Genomic DNA, 25,965 nt, shown 5'->3' on the forward strand with positions numbered 1-25,965 from the left:
GGTCTTCAGTAGTATGTAAATCAAGAAAAGAAATGACTGACATAAACTATAAAAATCCCTATATTTTCCTATCTAGTTTACTTTTGTTACCAAATTATAAGTTCACGGGCATATAAAATAATTACATTCCTTCAATTATTATTTAATTAACCAGAAAAATTATCTAAAGAAAAAGTTGTCCAGAACAGTTATAAGAAATCACTGTTAAATTAATTTATTTTGTTTTCCCAGAAAATGAGAGTCCTAGAATATGTATGTCTATCTTCTGACCTCAGAACATGACCAGAAAATACCTGGTTTCTGCATATGCAGACAGTGCAAATACTAGGCACATGCAGATACCTAAGCAGTACAAATACCTAGGCAGTACAAGTACCTAGGTCTAGGCATGTAAAATTGAAAGACTGTAATTTTATTTTAACACCATTATGGGAAGAGAAGAGCAAAGAATAAAGCCTATGTTCTTTCTGAAAGACTATTAACTATATAGTGTTTTCATGTTTATATATTTGTGTCCATATACTCCCACACACAAATGCACACACACGTTGCCAGGATTCAGTAAATAGTTGAGAATTAATGGCTGTTTAAATCTAGAGAATATGCATATATGTCTCCTTCTTCATTAAAATCAACAAGCTTTTAAAAATACGGGTGCATAAATAGATGTCCTCCCTTTCTCTGAGCTCCCTCATGGTGTAGGTGATCCATAGCCAGATTCTAAGACACTTTGACAGGCTGTAATTCTCGATAATCTTTTTCTTGCACTTTTATCTGAAATGCCTACATGCCTCTTTTGATCTTTCTTCAGCTACCAAATGAGAATTTCTTGATAGAGCTATAAAGCCAACTTAAGAGCCTTGGCCATAGTCCTGGAGCCAGGGATAGTGTTATGACAGCCAGACTCACCAGCTGACAGACCCCTTTTTTTGGAAGTGTAGTAACTTAAGGCTTGTGCACTAAGTAAGAATCAAGGTAAAGCTAACCGACAAGTCTCAGGAGAAATGCAGAAAGAAAAGTAAGCTTCTTCCCTGCTGCTATTCCCTTGAGATGGTAATCAACTGTTGACTTGAGCCGATTGTAAAATTATAATAGTCCTCATGGGATGGGAAACCGAGAGCATTGGAGACCTATTGCAGTAGCTGTATAAATAAGACATAGCACTGAGAGAATGGCTATTAAATCTTTAATTAATCTGGTATGAGCTAGAGAATGGCTATTAAATCCTTTATTAATCTGGTATGAGCTAGAAGTTTCTGGAAGGTTGAGCATGCTCTGTGTGAAGCTGGGAGGTCATACAACCAATAATGTGCTGTGTGATTTCCGAAAACAGAGTGCTTTCCCAAACTTGCATGATGTCAAAAGGTATACAGTATGACAAATAGAGCAATTGCATATAAAATCCAAACAAATGGCATCAGTTGCAGATTATTTGCTGCCATTAAAGGGTGCAGAATGGATACTTAAAATGCAAGCACTTAAACTGAATGCAGAGGACCTATCTGCATTACATATCTATGATACATTTGACCAGATGGGAGAAAGATTTAGCACAAATTATGAATACACCTGCAAAGACCTGCAACCACAGAAAATTTGTTTCTGAATGAGGTTTTTATTCACAGTCAAAGGAAATGTGAGAGAGTGGATGCATATTTGACTGACAGACAGTGGGGTGACTTCTTCATTTGGGATAGATTTCTATGTGGAATCCAGACAGAATGAATGTGGGAGTACAAGATGAACCTTAACCATAAACAACCATAAAGAAGTGAAATTAAGTAATTTTTTAAGTGAATTAGCATGTAGGTCAGCCTTTCAGAATGAGAATCTTTTCAAAGAGAGATGTTTGCTGAATTAAAGCTTACAACTACATTGCACATTGAGCTTCCTAGAAAGAAAAAAATAGCCCAAATGGAACTTTGCACTATTATGGCTAGGCTGGCTGGCACTAGTTTAGGAGTGGCTCATGTGCCACGTTCCTACATTGTTCTGTACCTGTAATATAGAATTACATTCTAAAAAATAGCAAACATTTTCTGACAAGCAAAATTCCTCTACAAAAGCAGTTTGACAGTTCAGTGAGTAATTATGCCATGCCTTTTAACATCACTCAGCAATGAATGGAATTGTAGAACAAATGTCAGGAGGTCACCCAGCATTTGGTACATGGGTGCATCTTTCTCTAGTCATTATTAACATTACAGACTCTTAGAACTTTCCAAAACATGGACTTTCATAGAAATGTAATCCTCAGTAGATCTACAGTATAGACAGCACACTTTATATGTATGATTAATACTTCCTGGATCTTGATCAAGCTGAAAAATGATTTCCCATCCTACTAACATTTTGAAATATTTTTCTTTGGTACTTTTCATCTACATCAACTTGAAACACAAATCTTTCAAACTGAAAACTCTGATATCCAGTCAAATCCTAGGTTGGTCAATAGAATAGAAGATATTTCTGGAATTCAGCCTGTCATGCTCTAGATCACAGTTGCTGCCTACCCTGTTCTCCACTCTACTGCCAGTGTCAGGATGCCTGTTAAGATTTACCATCTCTCTATTTCATGTTGGATGAATGGTTAAATATTTGTTAGCTTACACAGAAGGGTTGATCCTGTAGCACAGTGATAATGTTCACTTGGCATGTGGGAATCCAAGGCTAAAGTCACTGCTCCTGTAACTTTTATTCATATGGAGAAGAAAAATGCCTCAATCCCCAAACCCCCCAAAGAAACCCTAAAGATGGTGGAAGCACTGGTCTGTGGAACAAGCTGTCTGTGCAGGTAGGGAGCTCCCCTGAGCCATGTGAGACTCTGGTTCAAGCTCCCATTCTGTCTCCTTAGATTAAGGACTTGAAGTGCAACCTTAGGCTATTCTTAGATGGATGGTGTGTCTTTTCTTTTTCCTAAGACAGGGGGTAACATCTTCTTACAGAAGTTTCAGGATTAATGAATCAACATTTTTAACAAAAAACAAGCAACTCGTTTGGAAAATTCTAAATCTTTCATGTCTGAAATAACTTTGGTTCTAGTAGCTTATGTTTGGTAGCTTACATGAAGGTTGCTATATTTTTTTCTAAACTATGGTTTTAGGGATATGTTTCTGATGCTACTTAAATAATTCCAGCAGTAACAATTCCGTTCTCCTCAAATTGTTCCGTACTAACATTATTATCCACATGGCTAGTATGGATAATACCTTTTCTATTCAGTGGTATTTAAAAAAAAAAATCCTGGTGTTGGCAACACAAACACACAGTTTGAGAATTCATTGATGTAGTCTGTTTTATCAGATCTCAAAAAGAATAGAAAAATGAAACCCAACAACCTGGACAAGAATTTAGTAGTAAAAGTATATTTAAGTTAAAAAACAAAACAAAACAAAACAAAAGAGCCTCACAACAAATTAAAGAATGTTACACATCAGGTAAGAGAAACAGCATTCCTGCACACTACACTGTGATACATTTCATTACAATATTAAGCTGTTTTCAAAATAGATGCCTCGATAACTTCTACAAGCTGTGAAGAACAAAAAAGTAAAATGTTTCGAATATTTCTAGTACCTCATGTCACATACTTGTGTTTTGTGATGCTTGTGTTTGATCACATCTAGTAGCATGGTGTAGAGACACTTTCTAAATTCTCATTACACTTGGGTTGTTCTGTCTGATGTACCTTGAACCAGGGTCATTCTAGGAAGCACTGCATTAAAGAGAAAATCCATGCAGTATCTCACTGATGTATATTGATGATTCTTCTTTCTGTTTTGGATAGTACCTGAACTGAAACATTGTGGGGTGTATTTCCTTCTTACATTCAAAGTCCTTCAAAATGGATTACAGTCTAAATAGTTGCACCTATATTATTTGTATACTAGCGCTATGATTATGGGATCATGTGGTTTTTTCAAGTTTTAATCTGTAAGAATGACACAAGGCCACTTTCTTTTCATGCATCGTAGCTGATTTGTATTTGGCATGTAATGATCATATGTTGTTTTATCAAGTAATTAGAAGGATATCTCACTGGAGGAACTGACATCAACATTTCCTGTGTTTTATGTTTGCAGCCTTGTGGGTTCATTGTTTGTGAATAGTTATTTTTCTTTTTTATTTCAGGGTTTGAAAATAATGACATTTTACAAGTGGAGTAACTGTTATATCTGACTACAAAATTAATATTATTTGGATAGCACTTGAGAGAAGATTCAACCTTATTTGGACTAAAACCTAAATGTAAAAATAAAAAAAAAGTGCAAATTTGGATGATGACAGAAATGTAGAGCCTACATCTGACATTTGTTAATGAAATTGATAGACTAGCCACATAGATTAGCCATATTTCACTGTCAGTGAAATTTCACCTGGTTAATTATGTACTGAATACATATAACTGAACTCACTCGTATACTACACACGCAGTTACGTGTGCAACTGAATCAAAGATACGGGCTTTGTGTGGAGATGGAATCTCATCCACACATTTGACTGACTAATCAGCCTCACTGTTCAAGCATTCGGTTAATGAGAAAATAATGTTCTTCGTTGGAATTTGAATTGGCTAGTTTCAGTTTTCAGCCAGCATATGTGATATATTGGTAGTGGTTCCAGAAAATTTCTATACAAAATCTGCATTCCATCTGTATCAAGAAGGCTCTATGAAGTGAGCTGGTGCACAAACATAATCCTAAAACTATGTGTATTAACAAGTCTTTAGTACTTTAACAACAATTAAGCACATTCTGTCTTATTTACAGTTATTGGTTGGGGCTTTTTTGAAACCTCAAATTTTGAGGGAATAGTGACTTTTTAAACAGAAGAGTAAAGGAAAATCATAAAATAAACATTTTAGCTAAATACAGATATAAAGCTTTCCCTTCCTCCCAAAGTAAGAAGATTAAAATTGTTGTGAGACCACAGGACACTAAATTTCTTCTTCAACTTTATTAACTTTACTGACAAATGCAAATAAAATAAAGTGAATACTCTCCATATTAAGAAAATCTAAGCTTCTGAATACTTGAAAATATTTAGTAATAACATGTTAAGGGGAATATAGTGTCTGTTGTAACCATACAAAAAGCTCTCCATCCTGAATTCAGTCAAATCAGCAAGATTTCCCCTTTGGCTTTCACAGGAAAGGGACAGTGTCAAATGACCAACCATTAGATTCTTAAAGCCCATAACTTAGAGATTTTTAATACCAGGTCATAGTATTGATTTTTTCAGTGACATATTCATCCTTCGTATACAAACACAAAGTCTGTAGTTAATAAAGTATGTAGTTCTTTTTCAGTCTGGATGGAAAATGCCACTTTAGACCATTTGATTTGTTTAGTAGCCAAGTTTCAGCTCTAAATTAACTTAGAAATTGAGTTTCCAATTCATATTTCATTCTTTAATAAATAATTTTTTACATTGAGATGGCTACTTGCCACAGGAGTAAGCACAATAAAATGCAAAAACTGGTGTGAGGATAGTTTACTGTCATTATTTTTAGTCAAAATACAGATTTATTACCCATGGAGAAGCGTGGGGGAAAATTATCATGTTTTGGTTCCCTTTACTCCTGTAAGCACAGGCTATGGTGTGTGTGTGCATGTGTATGTGTGTATGTATGCATGTGTACACATAAAAAGTATTTTGGGAAAGCACACTGAATACAAATTAGAATTTATTCTTTATTAAATCTTTTTTAAAAATAAATGCAAGTTCATTATCTTGGTAAGTAACTGTTTTCAGTTAATTTCTAGATTTTTTTTAAGAGCATGAAATGTGGTATAATATGAACCAGAGCTACTTTTGGACCAATTACATATTTGGGATTGACTCAACCCTATTTTCTCCTTCATTTTCAATTTGCTGTTTTAAATGGCTTTTTGCTCGTACAGGAAGCACGGTTAAAAGGAGAGCTATCTGGTTTGTCTCATTCCCTTCAAGTTGTATAAGGCTCAGTGATAATTTTATTTACATTGGTTCCATGTGAAATTCAGGTTGTGCCTAATAGTTGATAAATCCTAACTGGGATGAATAAAATGTGAAATCATTGACAATAATGACTGAAGGCATTATATTTTCAAGGTTACAGAATGGGATATATCAATTGCATTTCTTATGTAGAAACCATAATTTGGTGAATTTTTAAATATACTTTTTTGGTTTATATTATTCTTTTTTAATAACACATTAATTTCATTTTTGCAGCAGTCACTTATAACTGAAATAACTGCATTTTCACAGAATATGATACATTTTTTCAAGTATTTTCAATTTGTTCTTCTTGACATTTTATGTTTATGTGCAGTTTGCATCTTTTTTTGTTTTTCAATTTCCAATGTAACAGATTTTGACATTTTTGTTACATTTTTCTATTTTTTTTGGACTAGTGTTCTTTTAATTTTTGAGAACCTGCTGTTTTTGAATTCTCTTTTTCCCTTTATTCTCCTCCTCACTATGACCCCAGGAGCCAACACAAAGAAAAGCGCAGATGATATAACCAGTAATGATCGTGGTGAAGATGAAGGTATTTTTTGTTTTTTCAAAGCTCAACCCTGATGCATGAACATAAACTTTTTTATTATTATTATTATTACTATCACTTTTATTATCGTTATTGCTGTTATTTCAACGTGATTTTTAGGCCTTTATTTGCAAAGGCACACTTGAGTGTGCTTCTTTGTTTTCTTCTTGTCTAGAAACTACTTTCATTGTTTTTCTTTTTTAAATCCAAATTAGCATATGGATGACTGTAGTTCCCTTGTGACATAAGTGTAAAGGTTATCCCTAAATACGTGTGAAGTGAGTAGTGTAAATATTATTTACAACCACATGCTTTTTCCCCCCTATTTTTGCTTAGGATGAGAAAAGGAGTTTGAAACATGCATGTGTTTTTTTCCCTCTTGTACATTTTGTAAATTCACCTGTTTGAAATTCATGAAATAGCTCACATATATCCTTCCTTTCACTTCCACTCTTTCCCCTATGCACATACTCTATGTTGGATGCAGTTGCATTGTGCTTCGTTTGTGGTATTTTTATGTATTTTTTTCCTCACAGGACCTGGTTTATTTCGAGGACACAAAAGTAAAGAAAACTGTTGATGTTGCTTTGTTGTTTTTTTCCTGTAATCAGCTATCCTCTGAGATACATTCATTCTGGCTTTGACCAGGTTCCCACTGAAATCAATGACAATCTTTTTCATTGACTTCTTTCAGAGTTGGATTGGATTCCCTGAAAGGAAATGATAAAGTTCACAGTGAAGAACCCAGAAAAAGTTTTACAAGGAAATACTCTTTTCTTGCCTTGGCACAGCAAGCTTTTTAGGGTGCACTGAAATGGAAAGAAGTCATGAAATCTTCCTCTGTTCTCACCCTTCCTTTTCATTAAAGTTACACTGACAGTTTATTTAACTTCATACCCTTATAACATTCAGAAAAATAGTTTCAAAGTAATTGAGGAGCTAACAGCTTTGGGCCATTTATTGTTCCATTTCTGGAGTAATGTGTCCCTTATTCCTCTCATGCTTGACCAATCCCCAAGTGTTATCCCATGCCTTTGTCCTGTTTTCTTCTATCTGACATCAGTTCAAATAACTTTGAAACATTAGTCCTCTCTCTTCCCCTTAGAATCATGTATACTGCAGTGAAGTCACCTCTTAATCTTCTCTTTTCTTGGGAGTTCAGCTCTTTTGGAGCTATTCTATCTATATAAAATACAGTAATAAAAATCATTGGTCTTTTATTGACACTGGTTGCCCTCTACTGTACCACCTTCATTGCTGAAGTACACTATTTCTTATAACACAGAAAACACTGTGCAAAGTACTCCAAAGTGACCCTGCTATTACCTGAATATCACATTCTTTTTTCTGTGAAACACTTTTTTTTTTTTTCCAAATTATGGTATCATCATTTGCTCTACCAACTCCCATAATTAATTTTTAAGCAAAAGATAAGTAACAAGCAAAACCAAAATTGCTCTAAAATCTTAACATAGTGTCCCGATCCAATATCGGGAGGGTTTCATTATGATCCCAAGGACGAGATTAAGACGCTAAAACCGGTCAAATATCGTACAACCTTTTAAATTTATTTTCCACAGAGTGGGGAATAAAGGTGGGGAAAGGCAAAGGGGAGGAGAGAGAGAGAGAAAGAAAGAGAGAGAAAAGGGGGGGAGAGAAAGAGATATCAACACCCGTGGATCCAGCAGCGTCCCGTTGGTCCTCTTCACCCTGGGTGTAAATTTTAGCGATGCGCGTGCAGTAATTACAACTCGAGCAGGGTCCGACCCTAGGTTCCCGCTGAAAAGTTTGGAGCCAAATCAAGGCAAATTAAATAAATAAATTGTAATGACACGCGTGCAGTAGTTACAGCTCGAGTTGGGTGCCTCCGAAGAGGGACCCTGAACAAAGAAATCCCTGGGCAATTATAGCTTTTTCAAATTAAGTTTCCCACCCCTCACGCGGTAGTTCAGACCAATAGTAATTTTTGGGTCTGGGGTCTCCTGCTCCCTATTGGGTCTCATCGTTGTTCCCAGGCAGGCTGCTTTTCTCCCTTATCTTTACTGTTGCGGTTTCTGCTGACAAATGTGTTGATTCCTCGGGTTCTGCCCTTCTTTCTCAGGGCCCTGACAAACAGGTGTTGTTCCAGCAATTAGCACTGCCCCAGCAGTGACAGTAGGTGTTATCTTCCAAGGTCCTGACGAGGAGGATATAATCCAGACCCCCCCCTAATTAACACTGTTTCAGCAGTGAGGGGAGGCTTTGTTTCCCAGCGTCCTGGTGCCCAAGCAGGCCTTATTTCAAAGCCTTGACATCCTCCCTCCCGGAGTGTGAAGCATAGGAATGCAAACTGCTTGTAACTCCCTTATCTTTCCAGTCTGCACCAGCTCTGGGGCCCTTTCTCACTGAACTAGGGAGTGCGGCTAAGCAAGTTTTATAAAAGTTGTGTTAAGCAGCAGTAATTTGCAGTCCAGGTCCCAAAGTCTCTGCCCAATCGTGCCCTGGTTCAGCGCAGGCTTGGTGTGTCCCGGGTGGTCGCAGGGAGACCATTTCAGGGGTCGCAGCAGCTCAGTCCTGTTTCCGCTGGGAACAGGTGGCTTGTTTGGGGTTATGGTTTGCTTGCACCTTATGTACCAAGAAATGTTTAAGGCAAAAGTTCACTCATCTGTCCGCCACACATAGGTACACTGTTATGAATACATTATTATTCAGACTTCTTCTCAAATTATAACGTTAGGATTTGATGATCAACAAGCGCATCCATTTCAGATCTAATCACATAAAGAATGGAGCTCATTACTTTTATATTGATGCTAATCATGTTCCCATTGAAGGCAAGAAGGAAACCTCCCATAGACTTCAGCACTGAAAGACTGAGCCCTGAGGTAGAACTATGTAATAAGAAAAGATTAAATACAATAGATCATGCCATGAGGCTTTTGGTATAGAAGAAAAAGATAATTCTGTAAAACAAATAATTGTAGCTTACCTCTTTTGAATGCTTAACTGAGCCTTCACAGAAGGCATTAAACACTTTCTCATGTACTTTGCTGAGAATATGGAGAATGTAACAATATGTCCAGTACAATGTGTCTCGTTTCTTTATATGATCTGTCTAATGACTGCCTTACTCATGTAGTTAAAACAATTAGGTATCTCTTATCCCAGCAGCTTGTTTTGTTGCTTAAATGCAACATATACAGTACAAGTAAAATATGTGTATTTTTATGAAAAGAACAGTACTTCTATGAGAAACCTCAAACTCTTGAGAACTAGGTAGGTGTAGATTGATCATATTTTTCTTGCATCCAATTGACTGTTCTTGGTAGGGTACAGCATACATGTGAGGAAGGTAAAAAGTGGGCCATAGGATATGGCCATGCATAATTTATTTTTAAATAACCTTTAAGTAGTTTCATGTATAAAAAGTATGTTTTTTATAAATATATATAAAAATTTCCTTTAGAAGAGATTTTGTCTCATTGTTGGTCAGGTTTTTGGTAGGTTAGAGTATTTCCTAACAAATCTGAGAGTAGGGAAGAGTCTCGGAAAGCTTTCAGACCCAAATCTCCTACTTCTAGCCATTTAGCTCAGCCTTTTCTTCCCCCACCTCCTTTTTTCCGCTGGTCAATATGTACCTACCCTACTCAGAAGAGAACTCAGTTTTTGTTTTGAATCATGATCAAACAGTCAGACACTCTGCTTTGCCTAGTATGTTGTATTACGTGATCCAAAGAAGTTCTTCTCATGCAAACGCACTGAATTATTTGTAAGAATTGTATAGTTAATGAAGAGAGAAATTTTAAGGTGGCTGCCTGAATTGCCTTCTGCATTTTAAAGGAGCTTAGCCTCTATTTTTCCTGTAGAAAATGTAAGTTCCTAGTTTAGGTGGTCTGAACCATCACTGGAGTCAGGAGCCTAATTTTTAGATAATTAGAAAAAGATACATGAACACAGTGCTAAATATACCTCTATACCGCAAATCATTAATTTTGGCATCTTTATAACTCACTCTGAAGTATGACAAGATTACTGTCAATTTGATTTAATTTTCTTTTGGAAATTAACACCCAGCTGTTTCTCTGTTTGAAAGTAGTGAAGAGCTTTTCTGCATGTACAGACTAATCATGCAATTCAGGGTCCTAAATTCAGGGCTACTTCTTTAACACCCAGCTACTTTGCCAAGAAAAAATACAACAAAAAAGACATTACTTGATTTAAATAAGAAAGTCTGGACCATGAATTCAATTAAATTCTCTGTGTTAACTCCTACGCTGCTTTAAAAGAGGGATGATTTGCTATGTTTATTTTTAACAGAACAGTTTAGTTTTGTGATAGTATGTGTTACTGAATTTCAGAAATACAGTTTCAACAAATATGTCTGATTTGGTGAGGAGTAGGAAAGTACAGATCCATATTGTAATTTTATTGTTAAATGTACAGATGTTTGTAAATTGGTATGTATATAAATAGGAATATTCTAAAGATGATTATTCCATGATCTGATTTTACTCTTGAGACTTTGTGTTTACTTTCAAATTAAATTCCTTGTAATATTGAAGGCATTTCTAGTTTTCTGAGAACGTTTTGTATGAAATGGTATTTGAAATAACAGACAGAAATATTCAACCTGTACGCCTATTAAGCTTGTAGATGATCCTGAGCTGTGCAGCCTAGCTAATTAAAAGTGGTGGTGATGAAATAGATAATACGGGAAATAATTAAGAATTTTTGGTAGCATTTTTGCATATAGCTCATGCCATGTTTCATTATTTTTTATTACTTTATTATGTTTTCCTTACTTGAATTTTTTCAGACATTCATGATCAGAACAGCAAGAAACCCGTTATGGTCTACATCCATGGTGGATCTTACATGGAGGGTACTGGCAACATGATTGATGGGAGCATTCTGGCAAGTTATGGAAACGTCATTGTTGTCACCCTCAATTACAGGCTGGGGGTTTTAGGTAAGTGGCTCTTTTGTTCATCATCCTATGTATATTGCAGTATTTAGATGGCATTTCCATTAAATGACTACTTGGAGAGAAATATTTAATTGCTTAATATATCCACTGATTGAGCACAGCTTCTTTTAAGAGCATTTGGACCAGTTTTGTTTTTAAAATAGAATATTCTTGCTGCTGGATAGCTGACTGTGTTACTGGTACTGATTCTGCATTCTGTTCAATATTTCATGGAAACTGAGCTAGACTGCATCTCCCCTTCCTTTTGACAGGTGCCTTCACCTTAAACAAAAATGACTGCATTTTTATAACTGCACTAGTTTATGTTAAATTTGTCATCATAACATAGTTGTTCGTGGCTCACTGATTTAACCAGTGTTGAGTACTAATATCTCTTTTACATTAAAATCTTCTACATTCCATGCAAATTAAGAAGAAAACTAATCAAGAAAGAGTACTTATCAGTTTCAAAACCATTCACAATGGTAGGAAAGGTGAAATGTTATTTATCTGTATTATTTTGATGTGGAAATTGTTTTTTAGGGCAAAAGATGTAGAGGTTGCACAGACAAAACGGACTATATACACTAATAGAATTTATGTTATGGGTAAAATGAAGTCAAGGGGTTTCAAGGAGTGATGTACATTATCTTTCTGAATATCAGGAACTCCATAAACATGAATTATAATGTTGAGTGACACTATTATCCAAACTGATAAGAGCAGCATTTCCTTGACATTGCAAATAATCCCCTGTCAATATTAGATTAAATAACAAAATATTAGGCTAGAATGCATTTTGCTTGAATGCTCATATTTCCAGCATTTTAGATATGCAAGGTAAGATTTAGTAATTTCTCAGTGGTTTTGATATAGCATGACTTTTACAAAGATTTTAAATTTTGTTTTGTTGATAGCAAAGCTGGTCTATATTCTTGGTATGTACTATGGAACAGATGAAGCTTCTTTTACTTGGTTTATTTATTAATGTGGTTAAAGTATTTAAAAAATTTTCTATCTCATCGAAGTACTGAGATTTTTTTTCTGGTTCTTGATTTTGACTCATGTTTAAACATGAAACAGTGTTTTGTCTAAGTTAGAGGCAGATTTAAGCTTAAAGCCAGAAATGGAAAAAGGTCCTTAAGTATATTTGTACATGCAATTTTGCAACACAGATACACAAAAAGAAAGAAAATAAAAGTATATATGAAGAATTCAAGATACTTCTTATGGGCACATACATAATCTTTCACAAAATGGCTTGTTTCTCTGTTAAATAAACTGTATGCCCAGGAACATGATGATAGTTACCTATCTGTAAAAAAAATTATTGAAAGGATTTCAATAAGCTTGTGTTAGTTTCTTAAAATGGGTGAAGGATACAGATGATTGTAAGCAGTTTAAGAAGATGTTTCATTGTTCACCTGCTATGTATCAATCTAAAGGAAAAAGAAAAGTTTGTAATATTTGTATTTATGAACTCCTGTTTTATGTACTTATTTTGAAAGCAAACAAAAAAAGGGAGAAAAAGAGACAATACTTTTTTATATTATGTTGTTTGGAAAAAAAAAGCACTGTGCAGAGGTACTTGTATGAAAAACTGCAAAGTGATAGTTGTGAGGATTTTAAAAGGACTGGAAAAAATAGAATGTGATATTTGGCATTAAATAGATATGCTTCTGAACAGCAGTAATTTTAAAATTTGAGACATCACAGAATTTATTCTTTGCTATAGAAGGTCTACATTTGAATTAGAAGCCAAAAGATATTCAGAACATCTACATAGTACACACTTTAAACAAATCTGAGGAATTGTAGCTTTGTGGACATATTTCTGTTTTTTTCTTCCTTGTTTTGTGAGATATGAATATGATGCTTGAGAGTGCATTAGATTCCATATACTTTGGAAAATGTTAGAGGAATTCTAGATATTTTTTACTTAATCTGTAAGGAAAATAATGAAAGAGAGGACACATTTCTTCAGGTAAACAAGCATATGGAAAACAAATGTATTTGTTCACAAAACAGAGTTAACAAAATAGTATAATTAGTGCCACATACTTAAAAAGTTATCTAAGATTTTTTTCCTCTGAGAATTATTCGTAAAAACACAATGATAAACAGGATTTGTTTGTAAGGGATGTACTCATACTACAAGCTATTACAGAAATGGCTTATGCAAAGCCTGAAATTTTGAAGATTGACAAGATTTGTATCCAGTACTTCTAGTTAATTTTTTTTGAGAGATGTATTTATATCTCTAAATATGATGTTTGTACATAGGAGGACACATACAGACCTGACTTAAATGACAGGGCTGTGTAATTCTATTACTGTTATCAGATCCGGTGATAGGGGACTATGCACTTCATCAGCAAGAGATAATAATAAGTTACTCAAGCCCCTTAAGTATATGTTTCCTTCCTCTGGAAAATTGTCACCTGAATGCACCTGAATCCTATATGTTATTACTGTTATCATAAACATTAGTCCTATAATTGTGGTACATTAAATTCTCTTCCTGTCCGTCTATATTGTGTCTTTAACAGCAATAGAAAGAAAATCTATGAGGACAGCATAGATAATCATTATATGACACTAGCTAGAAAAATCTCAGTTTGAAATCCTGAAATCAAATTGATAACAGTGATTATATGATGTTTAAGAGAGTCTGGATTTTAGCAGTGCATCTTCATAGACGAAGGAAAATGGAAACTGTTAGGGACCACTTACTGTACCTGACTCTTTTACTGAGACAGTGTTTGGCCTCAAGAAATATCTATAAAGCCATGACATTTTTATCAAAGCAATAGAATATAAGCAATATCGGCTTTTTTTACCACATTCTGTTGTCATTAATTTTTCATTGTATGTAATGGAAACTGTGCTCATCCTATCACTTAGTAAAAGCTTATGATTTGCAAAAACCTGCTCGTAACGCACACCTCTGCACCCCTAGAATTTTAAAACTAGGTTTTAGCAGGCACCCTAAGGACAAGGCTTCTGTATCTGGCTGCAGTCTGGTGGACTGTTGGCTATAAGTGAGATGCTCTTTTAGTCTCAAGTTACCAGTTACTTTTTTTTCAGTTTTCACTTAGTTAATTTTACTTGCAATAGCTGTAACATAGTGACCTTTAGGGCTATAAATCGTTTTAACTGGACGTTAGAGATGAATATCTTTATTTCTTTCTCTTCTTCTTGCATCTGGCTAAAATATAAGCCTTTGGATTGTGCTCTGAGTAGTATTTATTTTCATATCCAGAGGACAGGAGACCCACATTTCCTCTCCCTCTTGAAGGACTGACTGCAGAGCTACCCTGGGGATAAGTATCTCACTTCTGCCTGGGTGTTCAAGTAACATGATGGCAAAACGACGGATGGCAAGGCTGGACAGCTTAGCCCGGTTTAGCAGCTTGTCTAAGACTTCCCAATTTTTTTATTATTCCTTCCTATCCTTTGAATAGCAGTTCTGTGGGAACCTGGGATACCTAGAGCCCTGAGAGTGTATGCAGCCATAACATAATTGGTCAGAAGGCCATATTTTCCCTCAGAGGTTAGGTTTACATTTATCAAAATACATCCCCCGGATAGGATCCCTTGGGATGATAAAAGAGAACAGAGGCTTAGTTTTTCCTTTCGCTTAGTACCATGGGCACTATGCAACGCGGAGTGCTACCGTGCCATGTTGAAGTTTCCGTGCAGCCACTGGGAGTTCGGTGGAATGGTGCCTTGCCCAGCTCAGCAGCTCCTGATTCCTCGCCCAGCGACAATGGCAGGTGCAAGAGGAAATCGCCAACGGGTCCCCATCGTAGGGCAGCGCTCTCATAGCTCAATGAATTCAATGCCGTAACACACAAAAGTCCTATACCCCAGTGTCCCCTCACCCCCACTCCCTGCTTTGAGCACTGTACAGGATGGTGTTTTCTATAATGCCTTTAAGTTATTCAACATTTAAGGTGAAGTTTCAAAATTCCCAAACTCCTTAGGGCATTGTTTAACTGAAATAATAGACATTCAGCAGAGTGGGAGGATTAGGGAAAAGAGATACCTTCAAGGAATGTTCCAGTAATATTGAAAATGGGATAGTTTGAACAGTGATTCACTCAGTCTAGATACAACTCAATTCTTTTTTATTCCCTTTATGCTCAGTCTTCATGGCTCTGCCTTAAGAAGAGCATCGTTTCAACCTAGCGATAAACGCTTTGTGTTAGTGCCTTTTTCAGGATTATGATGCCAGGAAAAATACAGAATGGGGATTTATGGTCATTATTGTTTTACTGTGACATGACCTGAAGTGTCTTGTGATGATTCTTGAATATGCTGAGTGCCAGTTTAGCCTGTGTGACAGTGGAAATAAAATGCAGTGAATAGAAAAGCTAGAGATATTTTCCATTTTTTAAAAAAGTCCCCAAAATTAACTCCCTCTCAAAAAAAAATACCCAAACCATAGCCATATTTTTATGCAGTTTAATTCAGAGATGGTTTTATAAACTTTGGAAAAAAAATCTTCAGCAATCCTCACAAAGGTTTGTATATTCAAATATGAACTTGATGTTTTCATGTCAGCTATTAAGGGCAAAATCTGAGATGAATTCTAGGAATATGAAACAGACATTTTGGAAGCCAGAGTTCAAAGAAACATCTAATGCAGCAAATGAGACATACTCAGAGTTCAAAATATAAGTAAGATTGACTTAACATTTTCAAAATGACTTGCAATTTATTATTTTCTTCTTCTAAGAATTCCAAATCATGCAGATAAGAATAGTCTATCTTTTATCTATCTCCTTTTTTGGCAGTAAGTACTCTGTCTTAAAAAAAATGGATTTCCTTGCAGTAGAAAGTACATCCACATGCAATTATAGTTCTCTATAAATTATCATAACAAGCAATATTGTATAAATCAGGGTTTACTTTATAAGGAGGCTCTGTACTTCAGCAAGATATTGAGATCCTTAGCTTTCATTACTTCATCGAATGTCTGGTATGTGATTTAAAACATCAGTGCACTGAAGTAGCCATATGTTGTAAATGGACTGCTTAGAACTTGACTGACCAATAGCATGTCAGTGGATTATAAAATGTGATGTAGAATTTTATGTAATTTATGGATTCTTTAAGAATTCATTATGTATTAAATAAGCAGAATATGGTGGAATTTAATTTACTAAGATTGAGAGATTAGTGAGTTTTCAGAGATAAGTCTTGAATAAAGTACTAATTTTCTTGTAGCAATTTGAAAGCCTATTTTTCCAGGTAACACGAGAGTGAAGTAAACAGTTATTGACTGTTACCATGTGTAACCTGCAAGCTGACATTCTTGCGAGCACCCTATATATAATGCTATTTTGTAAAATTATGCTCCGGGAGCTGTACGGCAGTAATCAAAGGAATGGATTTTTATTTGACATTGCTTTCCAACAGAGCAGATTCCTTCACGCTGGCAGAGCCTGTCTGTACAATATCCTACAACATGTCGCAGTTTTATCTTCACGAATGTAATTGTTGTACAGAATGATTCTTTTGTGGGTTTTTTGAATTGAGGTATCAATTGAATTGAATGCAGTTATTCATTCCCTTTGTGCCTCTGTGTTGCCCTGCTGTATCTCCAGTGCATGCAACTCCGCTAGTACAGGAAACTTTAAAGTGATCCGCTGGTAGAAAGGACCAGGGGTAGATTAGTACGGATGGAAATGGTCCAGGAACTGGAGTGCATTAAGTAAATTGCTGTTCCATGCTTACACAAGAAAGGAGGTTTATTTAAGCTCAGTTCAGCTTACGGTGACTGTTTGTGTTGATGATGCTGGTGTAAGCTTCACTACATTGCCTCACCTACATCTCTGAGCTTCGTACAAGGAGATTCTGTGGTCGATTTGGTCCCTGGCCTGTCTTGTTAGTTCTCTAATAACTGTGCCAGATAATGTCAGTTGTGCTGACTTTCTACTTCAAGGGAGCTCCTAAATTCTCAGCAGTGGTAGATAAATAGTATTTCTGTGAGTGTTAACACCTTTTTGTATGCATCAGAATTATGCTATTTTTTATTTAACTTTTTGAACAGCATTTTGTTCTGTTATTTTAAATCTTCTGATGCTGGAAGCAAGAAGTACTTGAGTTACATTATCATCAGAAGCTGAATGTACATTCATATGGTTTTTAACATTACATATGTTCCTTACATAGAGTACAGGTTAGAAGTGTGATTATTTCTCTAAAAGATCATAATAGCTTGTTTGGCTCTCATATGGCTTCCTGTATAGAGTCTGAAATCATTTGAAGCCTTAAAACTTCTGACAGGTTTAGATAAAGTATGGACATTCTTATTATGTAATTGTCAAAACTGGAGATTAGCAAGAACCTTTCGACTGAGGGTTCCTCTTAACCTCAATGCAACAAAATGTATTTCCTCCAAGCTTGATGCATTGAACCAGTTGATTGAGCTAGTAAAGCATGCTCTCAGAAAATGTCAAATAAAGCAAAAAGCTACAAGACAATATCGAAGAGGTTAAAAAGATAAAAATTTTAGTAAATTCACTGAATTTTGGCAATTCAGTGAATAGGCTGATGCTTGGTCATCACTCTCAGCATGCTTTCTTTCTTTAAGAATATTTTATGTCAACTAAGATTTATAATGCTACTCTTTTAATCAGTTCGTCCCTAGCTTTGAGCCAACAAATTAGAGGTTGGGCATTGGAAATTATGCTCTTCTGTTGGTATTTAGACAGTTTGAGAAGACTGTCCTGATTTGGTGATTCATCTCTAGAAGTGATGAATAACAGGTGTTCTGTCTTTTTCTTTTTAAGACTACTTTTTGTGTTGATGCCCAAGTATGGATAGAGGACCTGAATTTTACATGGATAACAGTGAGGATTGCTAAATCTTTATAAATAATACGTAGAATAAATGAAATTAAAAGGATGATACTTAAAAAAAAAATCTGATCTCCGGCAATAGCTACTTCCAAAGGAAATAACAAACACATAAAAATATGCATATATTGACATACAAATTTGTAACATACGGGCTTAAAAATAAAGGATAAAGTCATTCAGAGCATTTAAAATTAAAAAGTTAATTTATTTAAACATTCTATGAGATAGCCTGTTCAAATTGAACTACAGTGAAACTATTAAATGTTTGCATAAGAAATATAAGTTATTCAAATCTCTAAATCTCATTTAAAACTCAAAAATATTTAAGCACATTTTTCCATGGTACATTTTTATGTAATCAAAAGCTTGTTTAGCAAGATTTCTGAACCTGATGAAGTGTAGGCATATCAGTGTATTTATGAACTCTTGCCACATTGACTTATGGTCAAAACATGAAAGTTTTGACCATACACGTTTCATGTTTTTTTAGTATTAAACTGCTTTTACATAATCCATGCAAAGCTTGTGAAGATTTCATAGTTAATCATTTTATAGAAAAGACAAGTTGTTATAAAATCTAAGGAAATTTTTGCTGAATCTCAGGTAAAAACTGTTGAATCTGGATTCCTCTGTTTTTCCTGTGGTGTTTTGAATTCAGAACATTGTTACTGAAGCTCTAAAATATTTATATTAATCAGTAACCTATTGGCACTAAATGTATCATGCTACGAGGAAGCTCTTTGTTAGCTAGCTTACATTTCCTATTGCTGCATATGTGTAGAAGCACAGTAGTCATCATCTGACGACTTCTAGCATCATCACGGTAAGTGCTATTCTACCTAGATTAATATCTTAAAGTAGCTTTCTGATTTGAAACATGACTATGGAAATGTGACATTTTTCATAATACATGTTAATATTTCATTTTTAATTTAATATATATATTTAACTGTAATAACACTGAGGAATAATGATTTCTTACAGGGTTAAGTTTGTTTTTCAAACATCATGCCATTAGCTGATCTATTTTTTTCTGCGAATAGCAAATTCCTTTCTTATAAGCATGTGTTTTTACATTTATCAGTGAGGCAGTAGTTTGCCTGAATTACTAACATGCCTCTTAAGAACATATGAAGAAAAACAAATGAGAATCATTTATTTCAGAATTTGCAGATAGGCAATTGTGACAATTTGTACTTTAAAAGTAGCAAACCTTGACCATATCAGTACCATTTTTTAGGACTTGAATTATATTTAAGAATAGTTTTAATTCATTATTCCTGAGTGGAGCTTTTGCCTGAAAGTTTGCAAGAAGAGATCAAAGTGAAGGTCAGATTCCCTCCTCACATATAAAATAGGCTGAGTGTATAAAGATCTCAGAGTATAGTCTGGCACCTATTGTTCAGTTTTTGTATTGAACTCTCTGTGGATTTTGTACTACTACAAAATTCAGAAACTGACTCAATATCAGTGATAACCTGGTATACATCTGAAAGTATTGCCTTACTGCCACTGTGTTAATCAGTGATGAAAAAAGTGTAACAACAGACTGGAATAATCTGAGATTAAACAAATGCCAGTATAAAATGACAATTGGTAAAAAGAAAGTGATTTCAAAGTTCCAGCGAAGTTCAAGCTTCCTTTGACAACTAATAGAGTGTATATAACACTGAAATGGGGGGGGGGGGGGGGGGGAGAAAAACTGCTGCTATTAAACCTTCCATTTCATCTTTGTTATTGGCAAATCTATTTAAACCTAGAGTAATAGCTGTCCTTCTCACAACTACAGAATTTCAATATAAGTTCAAAGGGGAGAAAACTAGAAATGCAGATTATTCAAGCTTCCAGTGATGTGCTAGCCTGCTCTACAGTGTCTCTAAAAATCTAATCTTGTAGAAACAAAAGCTGTCGATTTTTCTTTCATGCTTATCGAAGCCTGCGATGGCCAGCAGGCACTTAGGCAGGAAATCCTGTGGCAGGCACTTTGAATTTACTGACCACTGTGTTGTTATTTTTCCTCCCTATGCAATTAATACTCCCTTTTGGTGAAGTTAGTCTGATTGAAGTTTGCAGTTTTTGGAGCTTTAAAAGAGGTTGGAAGCCATAACAAAGTAGAAACCAGAGTGCATACCATAAAGCATGTAACGCTGACCTTGCATTTGGAAGTGACAAGTTGCTTCTACCACTTCCAGCTATGTTTTCTAAGACTTGCTGGCAGTTGCTTATTAAGGTGTTTAGTGAAATCAGAGGCTGCTTAGGATTACTTAGTATTTTCATTTGCCTATGTCTTGTGAATGGTAATAAAAATTCTTGCATAGCAAAAGTTGTATCCATTCTTTTAGTGCTTCAACAGAAGTGCAAAAATGGTAGAAAATGACTAGGTGAGACAGTGGGAAATCTGAAACTCTGCTGAAATGGTGCAAGAAATCTTGAGTAGAAAGACAGGGCTTCTTAATATTTTTTGCTTCATGTGAGGACATATTTATTTATTTAGAGGACATATTTATTTATTTATTTATTTATTTTCTGGAGAACCAAGCCAATCAGAGCATTGGATCTACATTATAATGTGGTTCATATCTACGAACTGGATGTTGTGGTGGGATAAATTGTTAGGATTCTACTGGATATTGCCTATTATGTCTACTTCTCATTTTTATTTTCTTTTTCACATTTGTTTTTATTATATACAAGATTGTCTTGTCAGCTTGGAAATGTGAATTGAAATCTGAAAATTTACACTTGACTTCACAACTGCCAAAGAACGTAAAAGGTTTGGAATGCTTTTATATGATAAAATAAGATTAGGAAATAAGGAAAAGTCCAACAATATTTTAAGATGATGTCTGAATTTAGAACTAAAATATTTTCACAAAATTTTTGAGATTTTCAGACTTCAAAAACACTAATTTAGAGCATCAGTCTGAAATAAAAGGCATGAGAATTCCTAATGATAGTATATACCTTGCTTGCATTTATTACAGAAAAAGAAATATGGCTGAAATTCTAGGTCCTTTGAAGTCTATAAGAAATCAGCTCAAAGGGGTCAAGATTTCAATGTATTTAATCCCTTTATCTCATAAAAAGATGCCAACATGATAGTCTTTGTTTCTTAGACAAAGATATATGTATAGTTTCTTCAAAAGTGTAAATGTACATTGTCTTAATACAATAAAGATTCTGACTCGCCAGAAGGTATACATGTGAAATCTTTCATCTTGTATGAAATCCTCCCTTGTCACAGTGGTTTGCAACATTTTATGTAGAAAGCAGAAGGAATAATGTAAATTATTATTTAGTCTAGCCATTCCTTGGAAACTACCCTGATGGCAAAAGTGTGTTTGAGGCATCTGGTAATAGTGTGAGTACGCTGCTTCAAGGTGGCAGTGCAAGAGTTCTCAGAGTTAAGGTTGCAAGCTTGCAGCAGCCCCTGACATGTAATCTCAGAAGGACAGCACCAAACAAATGTATTTTTTTCTTGAATTATTTCAGACCTCCTTGTAGGTGTTCCTTGAAATCACAGACTGTCTGGCACTGACTGACTGAAATATTTCTTAGTGCTTTTCAGCACCCTATCAAGCTTTAGCTCTGTAGTACTAGCCGCTATATGAATATACACTATACAGAGTTAAAAATACGCTCCTTGTGTGTTTTGGGGGCTTCCATTTCAGAACTGACAATAAAGGTTTTGATGTAATGGCTCCTAAAGCCTATCTAGGGTATCTGAGAATATTGAATGAATAAAGCTTTTCCTGGTGATGGATGTTAAGTGGGTTCTTTGGTAGATACCTGCTGGTAAAGGTTAGCAGCTGAGACAGGTCATCAATTTTCATCCTTTCATTTCTGCCTTCTAATTGAAAATGATGACTTCCATTTAGGGAATCTAAATAATGTGCTCCTTTGGCATTCATTAGTGCCAGGTCTCCTGCGGTAGCAGTCGTTCTTTTAGAGCCTAGATCAATTATGAGAATGTATAGCAATGTGAGATGTAATAAAATTACTGTAGGAAAAGGTGAGCAGGTTTAAAACAGGCAAAAAATCTGTTTCAGATTTTTACATTTTTATTTATTTGTTTCCCATTTCCCAAGCCATCTATGTATTGTATTATTTATTTTGACTAGAACAGAATACCCGCTTTGGGATCTTGGAAAGAATAAAATAAATGCTTATAGTCTTCTCAGAACTTCAGAGGAAAGAATAAGAGGAAAGGGAACATAGGTTTCTTCTCTGATTCAGCATTAATTTGCAGAAAATCAGAGTTTAGAAATTTAAAGAATTTTGGGACTCTGGGATTACTGCATAAGTTTGTGTCTTCATTTCCTCCAGCAATGTTAAACTAATTTTTAACATTTATGCAGGACGTGACTATTTGTATTGTAAATAAAAAAATTCACATTTCATTTATGTTCCATGTATAACAAATCTGTTTGTTTATAAATATTTGTGCTCAGCGAATATGATCTTTTTGCATTAGATTAGCAAGTAGCTACCTAACTCCCTAATGTTGCTGTTATAATCTAATCCATAGTTTCTATAGAAATTTCTATAGAAGTTTCTATAGAAATTGAGTTTCTATGAATATATATTTCAAACCATTAGAAACGTATCAAATAATACATTGATTTACATCAGAAGATTATATAGCCCATAGCCAGTACCAGACAGAGACTAATTAGTCATGGCATAAAATTTTTATGCTCACGTGCTCTCAGTAGGATCACACTTGCCCAAGCAAGACATAATAAGTGAAACTCTTGTTCTATTGGGAATCTTTTAAGGAAAAGAAACACCATTAAAGCTTTATGCCTTTGGTAAAGATGACCTAGTTACTGTAAACTTTTAGGAAGCTTCACTGCGAAGCGTCATAACACAGTGTTACACAAACACAAACATAGTATGCAACTGCTGTGTAATTTTCTATTTACCAAAGAAATACCACCATTATTTCTGTGTTTCTTAAAGAAAAAAGCAACCCCTCTCTTTTTTTATTATTTATTTTATTCATTTTACTGTGAAAAATAAGAGGAATCAAACACACACATTCTACCCTAGGCACTCAATTGTTTTTCATCAAGGAGCTGGATTAGTCCTAGATGCAAATACAGAGAACTCAACTCTGAATATCCTTGAATAAAGGGTAGCTCACAGATGTTGTGCTCCTAGAATAGAGCAGAGAACAAACTATGACTCATAAGGTCCTAATTTCATCTCTACTTTTGCCTTGCTCTTGAAAGGAATTACATTGCTTCATTTGATGTCTTTTCAAGGAGTGGAAGATTTCTCTTGCTTTTATCCAGGGTTACAAATTGATAAATGGAGTAAGCCTTTTTGTTCTTGGCAGAAGAGTGGTAGGAGGATAATCACTTTTCTTTCCACAGAAGTCTCTGGAGAAGGCTCCATCTTTCTGTTTGGTCTATCCAATGCAGGGGATGTCGTTATCTGTGACTGCTACTCCTAACTGACAATGCAGCAGAAATTATTAAAGTATGGAGAGCAAAGACACTTCCTTTTGTTGTTCAGGAGGCTAAGAGCTCCCAGAGTACCATCAGCCAAATTGGCATGAATAGACTCAGAGTCTTCTGGATGGCTTTGCTTGGACACCTCAAAGTGAAGGCGCAAAATACAGATTCCAGTTCACAGCCCATTAACTCAGAGCTTATGCCTGTTTGCATCTGTTTGTGTAGACACATATAGCCTCTACCATGTCAGAAGCACCATTTCATTTTTAAAAATGGCCCCATCTTCATTTGAAAATACTAAAATTGCATTTTAAAGGGAAAAATATTTTAGTCACTTATCTTGATGCGTGGAAGCTTCTATTGCCTGTCAGAACTGCTGAGTTTAAATCACTTGGCTATTCTATCAAGAAATAAAAATTGGGCCTTTGTCAAAAACCTGTGGACTCTCATTTATTTGATTTTTCTTGTGATTGTGGTCAAGACTCAGCTGAAATGCAAGCTAATTTTGCTGACCTCTTTATAGTGCCTGCTGAAGCTGGCTAGCTATGCCTGTGTCTGATAAGAGACAATCAAGCCTAGCTAGTCTTCTTCTACTTTTGTATTAGTGTTGTGATTTCTTTTATCTCTAAGAAATAGAAGATATTTAATAAAAGCCTGTCTTTGTAAGGGATGCTTATTTATTAAAACTCAATAGTTTGGTCCACTCTTTATGACCTTCATATAGGATGTATACGTGGACAGTATTTATGAGAAAATATCCTAGAGATTTCCTTCAAATACAGTCTTCTAAAAGAGGAAATTTATAGAGTGGAAGAAACCCATTCTGCATCCATGCTAAAATAGCACAGAGCTTGATTATTATTTCTGCTTCATAACTGTATTCAATATATTCAATAACCTGCGGGACAAATTTGTCTCACATTCATGATGAAATCCTCCTGCTGTTGAAATCAATAGGACTTTTACCTTTCAATTTAAGGCATCCAGTTTTCACCTTCAGATTGCTTTCTGTAAAAGGCATCATCTTTTCCTAGTGCAGAGAAGGTCATCCTTTCATTTTAATAAATTCACTCTCTCTACATTTGTAAAGATAATAGCAGGAAGCAAACCACTTAGACAAAGAGGTATTTTAGTCTGGTAATCAGTTACTGTATAGCTGACTCATCAAGAAACAAATTGCCAGGATTTGTGTATCCGTTCAGATATGGTAACTAAAAGAATATGGTAAAATTCCCATACCTGGAAATATCTTCTATATCATCTCAAAGACATTAACATTCACAAACAGAAAAAGGCAAGTTCCAACAGAAGTTCTAAATTGGCAGCTTTGTCCCCGGTTCACTTACAGTTAGTAAATTTTTTGTTTTTTCTTCTGAAGGCAGTTCTTTTACAGTAAACACAATATGCCTGACTTTGGTATACCCTGCCTAAGGGAAATTGAACTGATGGGACAGGGAAATAATATACAGAGGGATGCTGCTTTGGAAAATCTAATGAATCATCTATGTCATTTTCTGTTTACCAGAAAACGAAAATAGAGGACAGGATCAGAAAAGTGAGAAATTGCCATGTTGATCAGATATTAAAATAGTTAGTAAGTATACAATGTATTTTATTTAGAAAAAAACTGTGCATCTTCCCTTTATTAGTAAAATGAAACATCTTGTTGTCGTCTACAGAAAAAGCAAGATTGCATAAAAAAAAATCTGAGCAAAGTCCTTGATTAGTCTCATTGATCACTAGTATGTGCAATTGGTTAAAAATGTAATTTAACATGCTGGTTCAGCAGAAAGTTCCTATACTCAGTTACAGAAGTTAGTCTAACCAGCATGCTGGTAAGCAAGTTGGGATTTTCTTACTTTTTTTTTTTAATTTGTAAGGAAAACTGCAAGATCAGCTTGAACTATAACAATATTCAAAGAGCTATATCCAAATCAGTGTGCTAGTTTATATTCTAAATAATTGTTTCAGGTGTTTCCTGCTTTTTCCTTGGTGCTTCGCAGAAACAGAATAATCAGTCAAAAATAGTTCACAGTGATAGCATCGTAAAAGTGGCAAGCCTGACCTGCACATGTTAAGTAAATTTGCTTGAGTGCCTGTGAACAGCAGCAATAGAAACATTTTACAAGATATTCAACAGTATTGTTTTAAAGTAGGGCT

The 25,965-nt window shown here is 35.1% G+C and overlaps 1 protein-coding gene across 3 annotated transcripts in view; it reads left to right on the forward strand.

The window, feature by feature from the left end:
* NLGN4X (neuroligin 4 X-linked) overlaps window positions 1-25,965 on the forward strand; it is a 189,182-nt gene that overhangs the window by 97,958 nt on the left and 65,259 nt on the right. For 2 of the 3 annotated variants that reach the window (XM_064500995.1, XM_026107829.2), the window contains 2 exons: window positions 6,476-6,535; window positions 11,328-11,480. In XM_064500995.1, the coding sequence (XP_064357065.1) occupies window positions 6,476-6,535; window positions 11,328-11,480 (213 nt within the window). The remainder of the gene's footprint in view (window positions 1-6,475; window positions 6,536-11,327; window positions 11,481-25,965) is intronic. The other variant, XM_026107831.2, reaches the window with a different exon arrangement.

The sequence above is a fragment of the Dromaius novaehollandiae genome, chromosome 1 (assembly GCF_036370855.1).
Source record: "Dromaius novaehollandiae isolate bDroNov1 chromosome 1, bDroNov1.hap1, whole genome shotgun sequence".
Lineage (NCBI taxonomy): Eukaryota > Metazoa > Chordata > Aves > Casuariiformes > Dromaiidae > Dromaius > Dromaius novaehollandiae.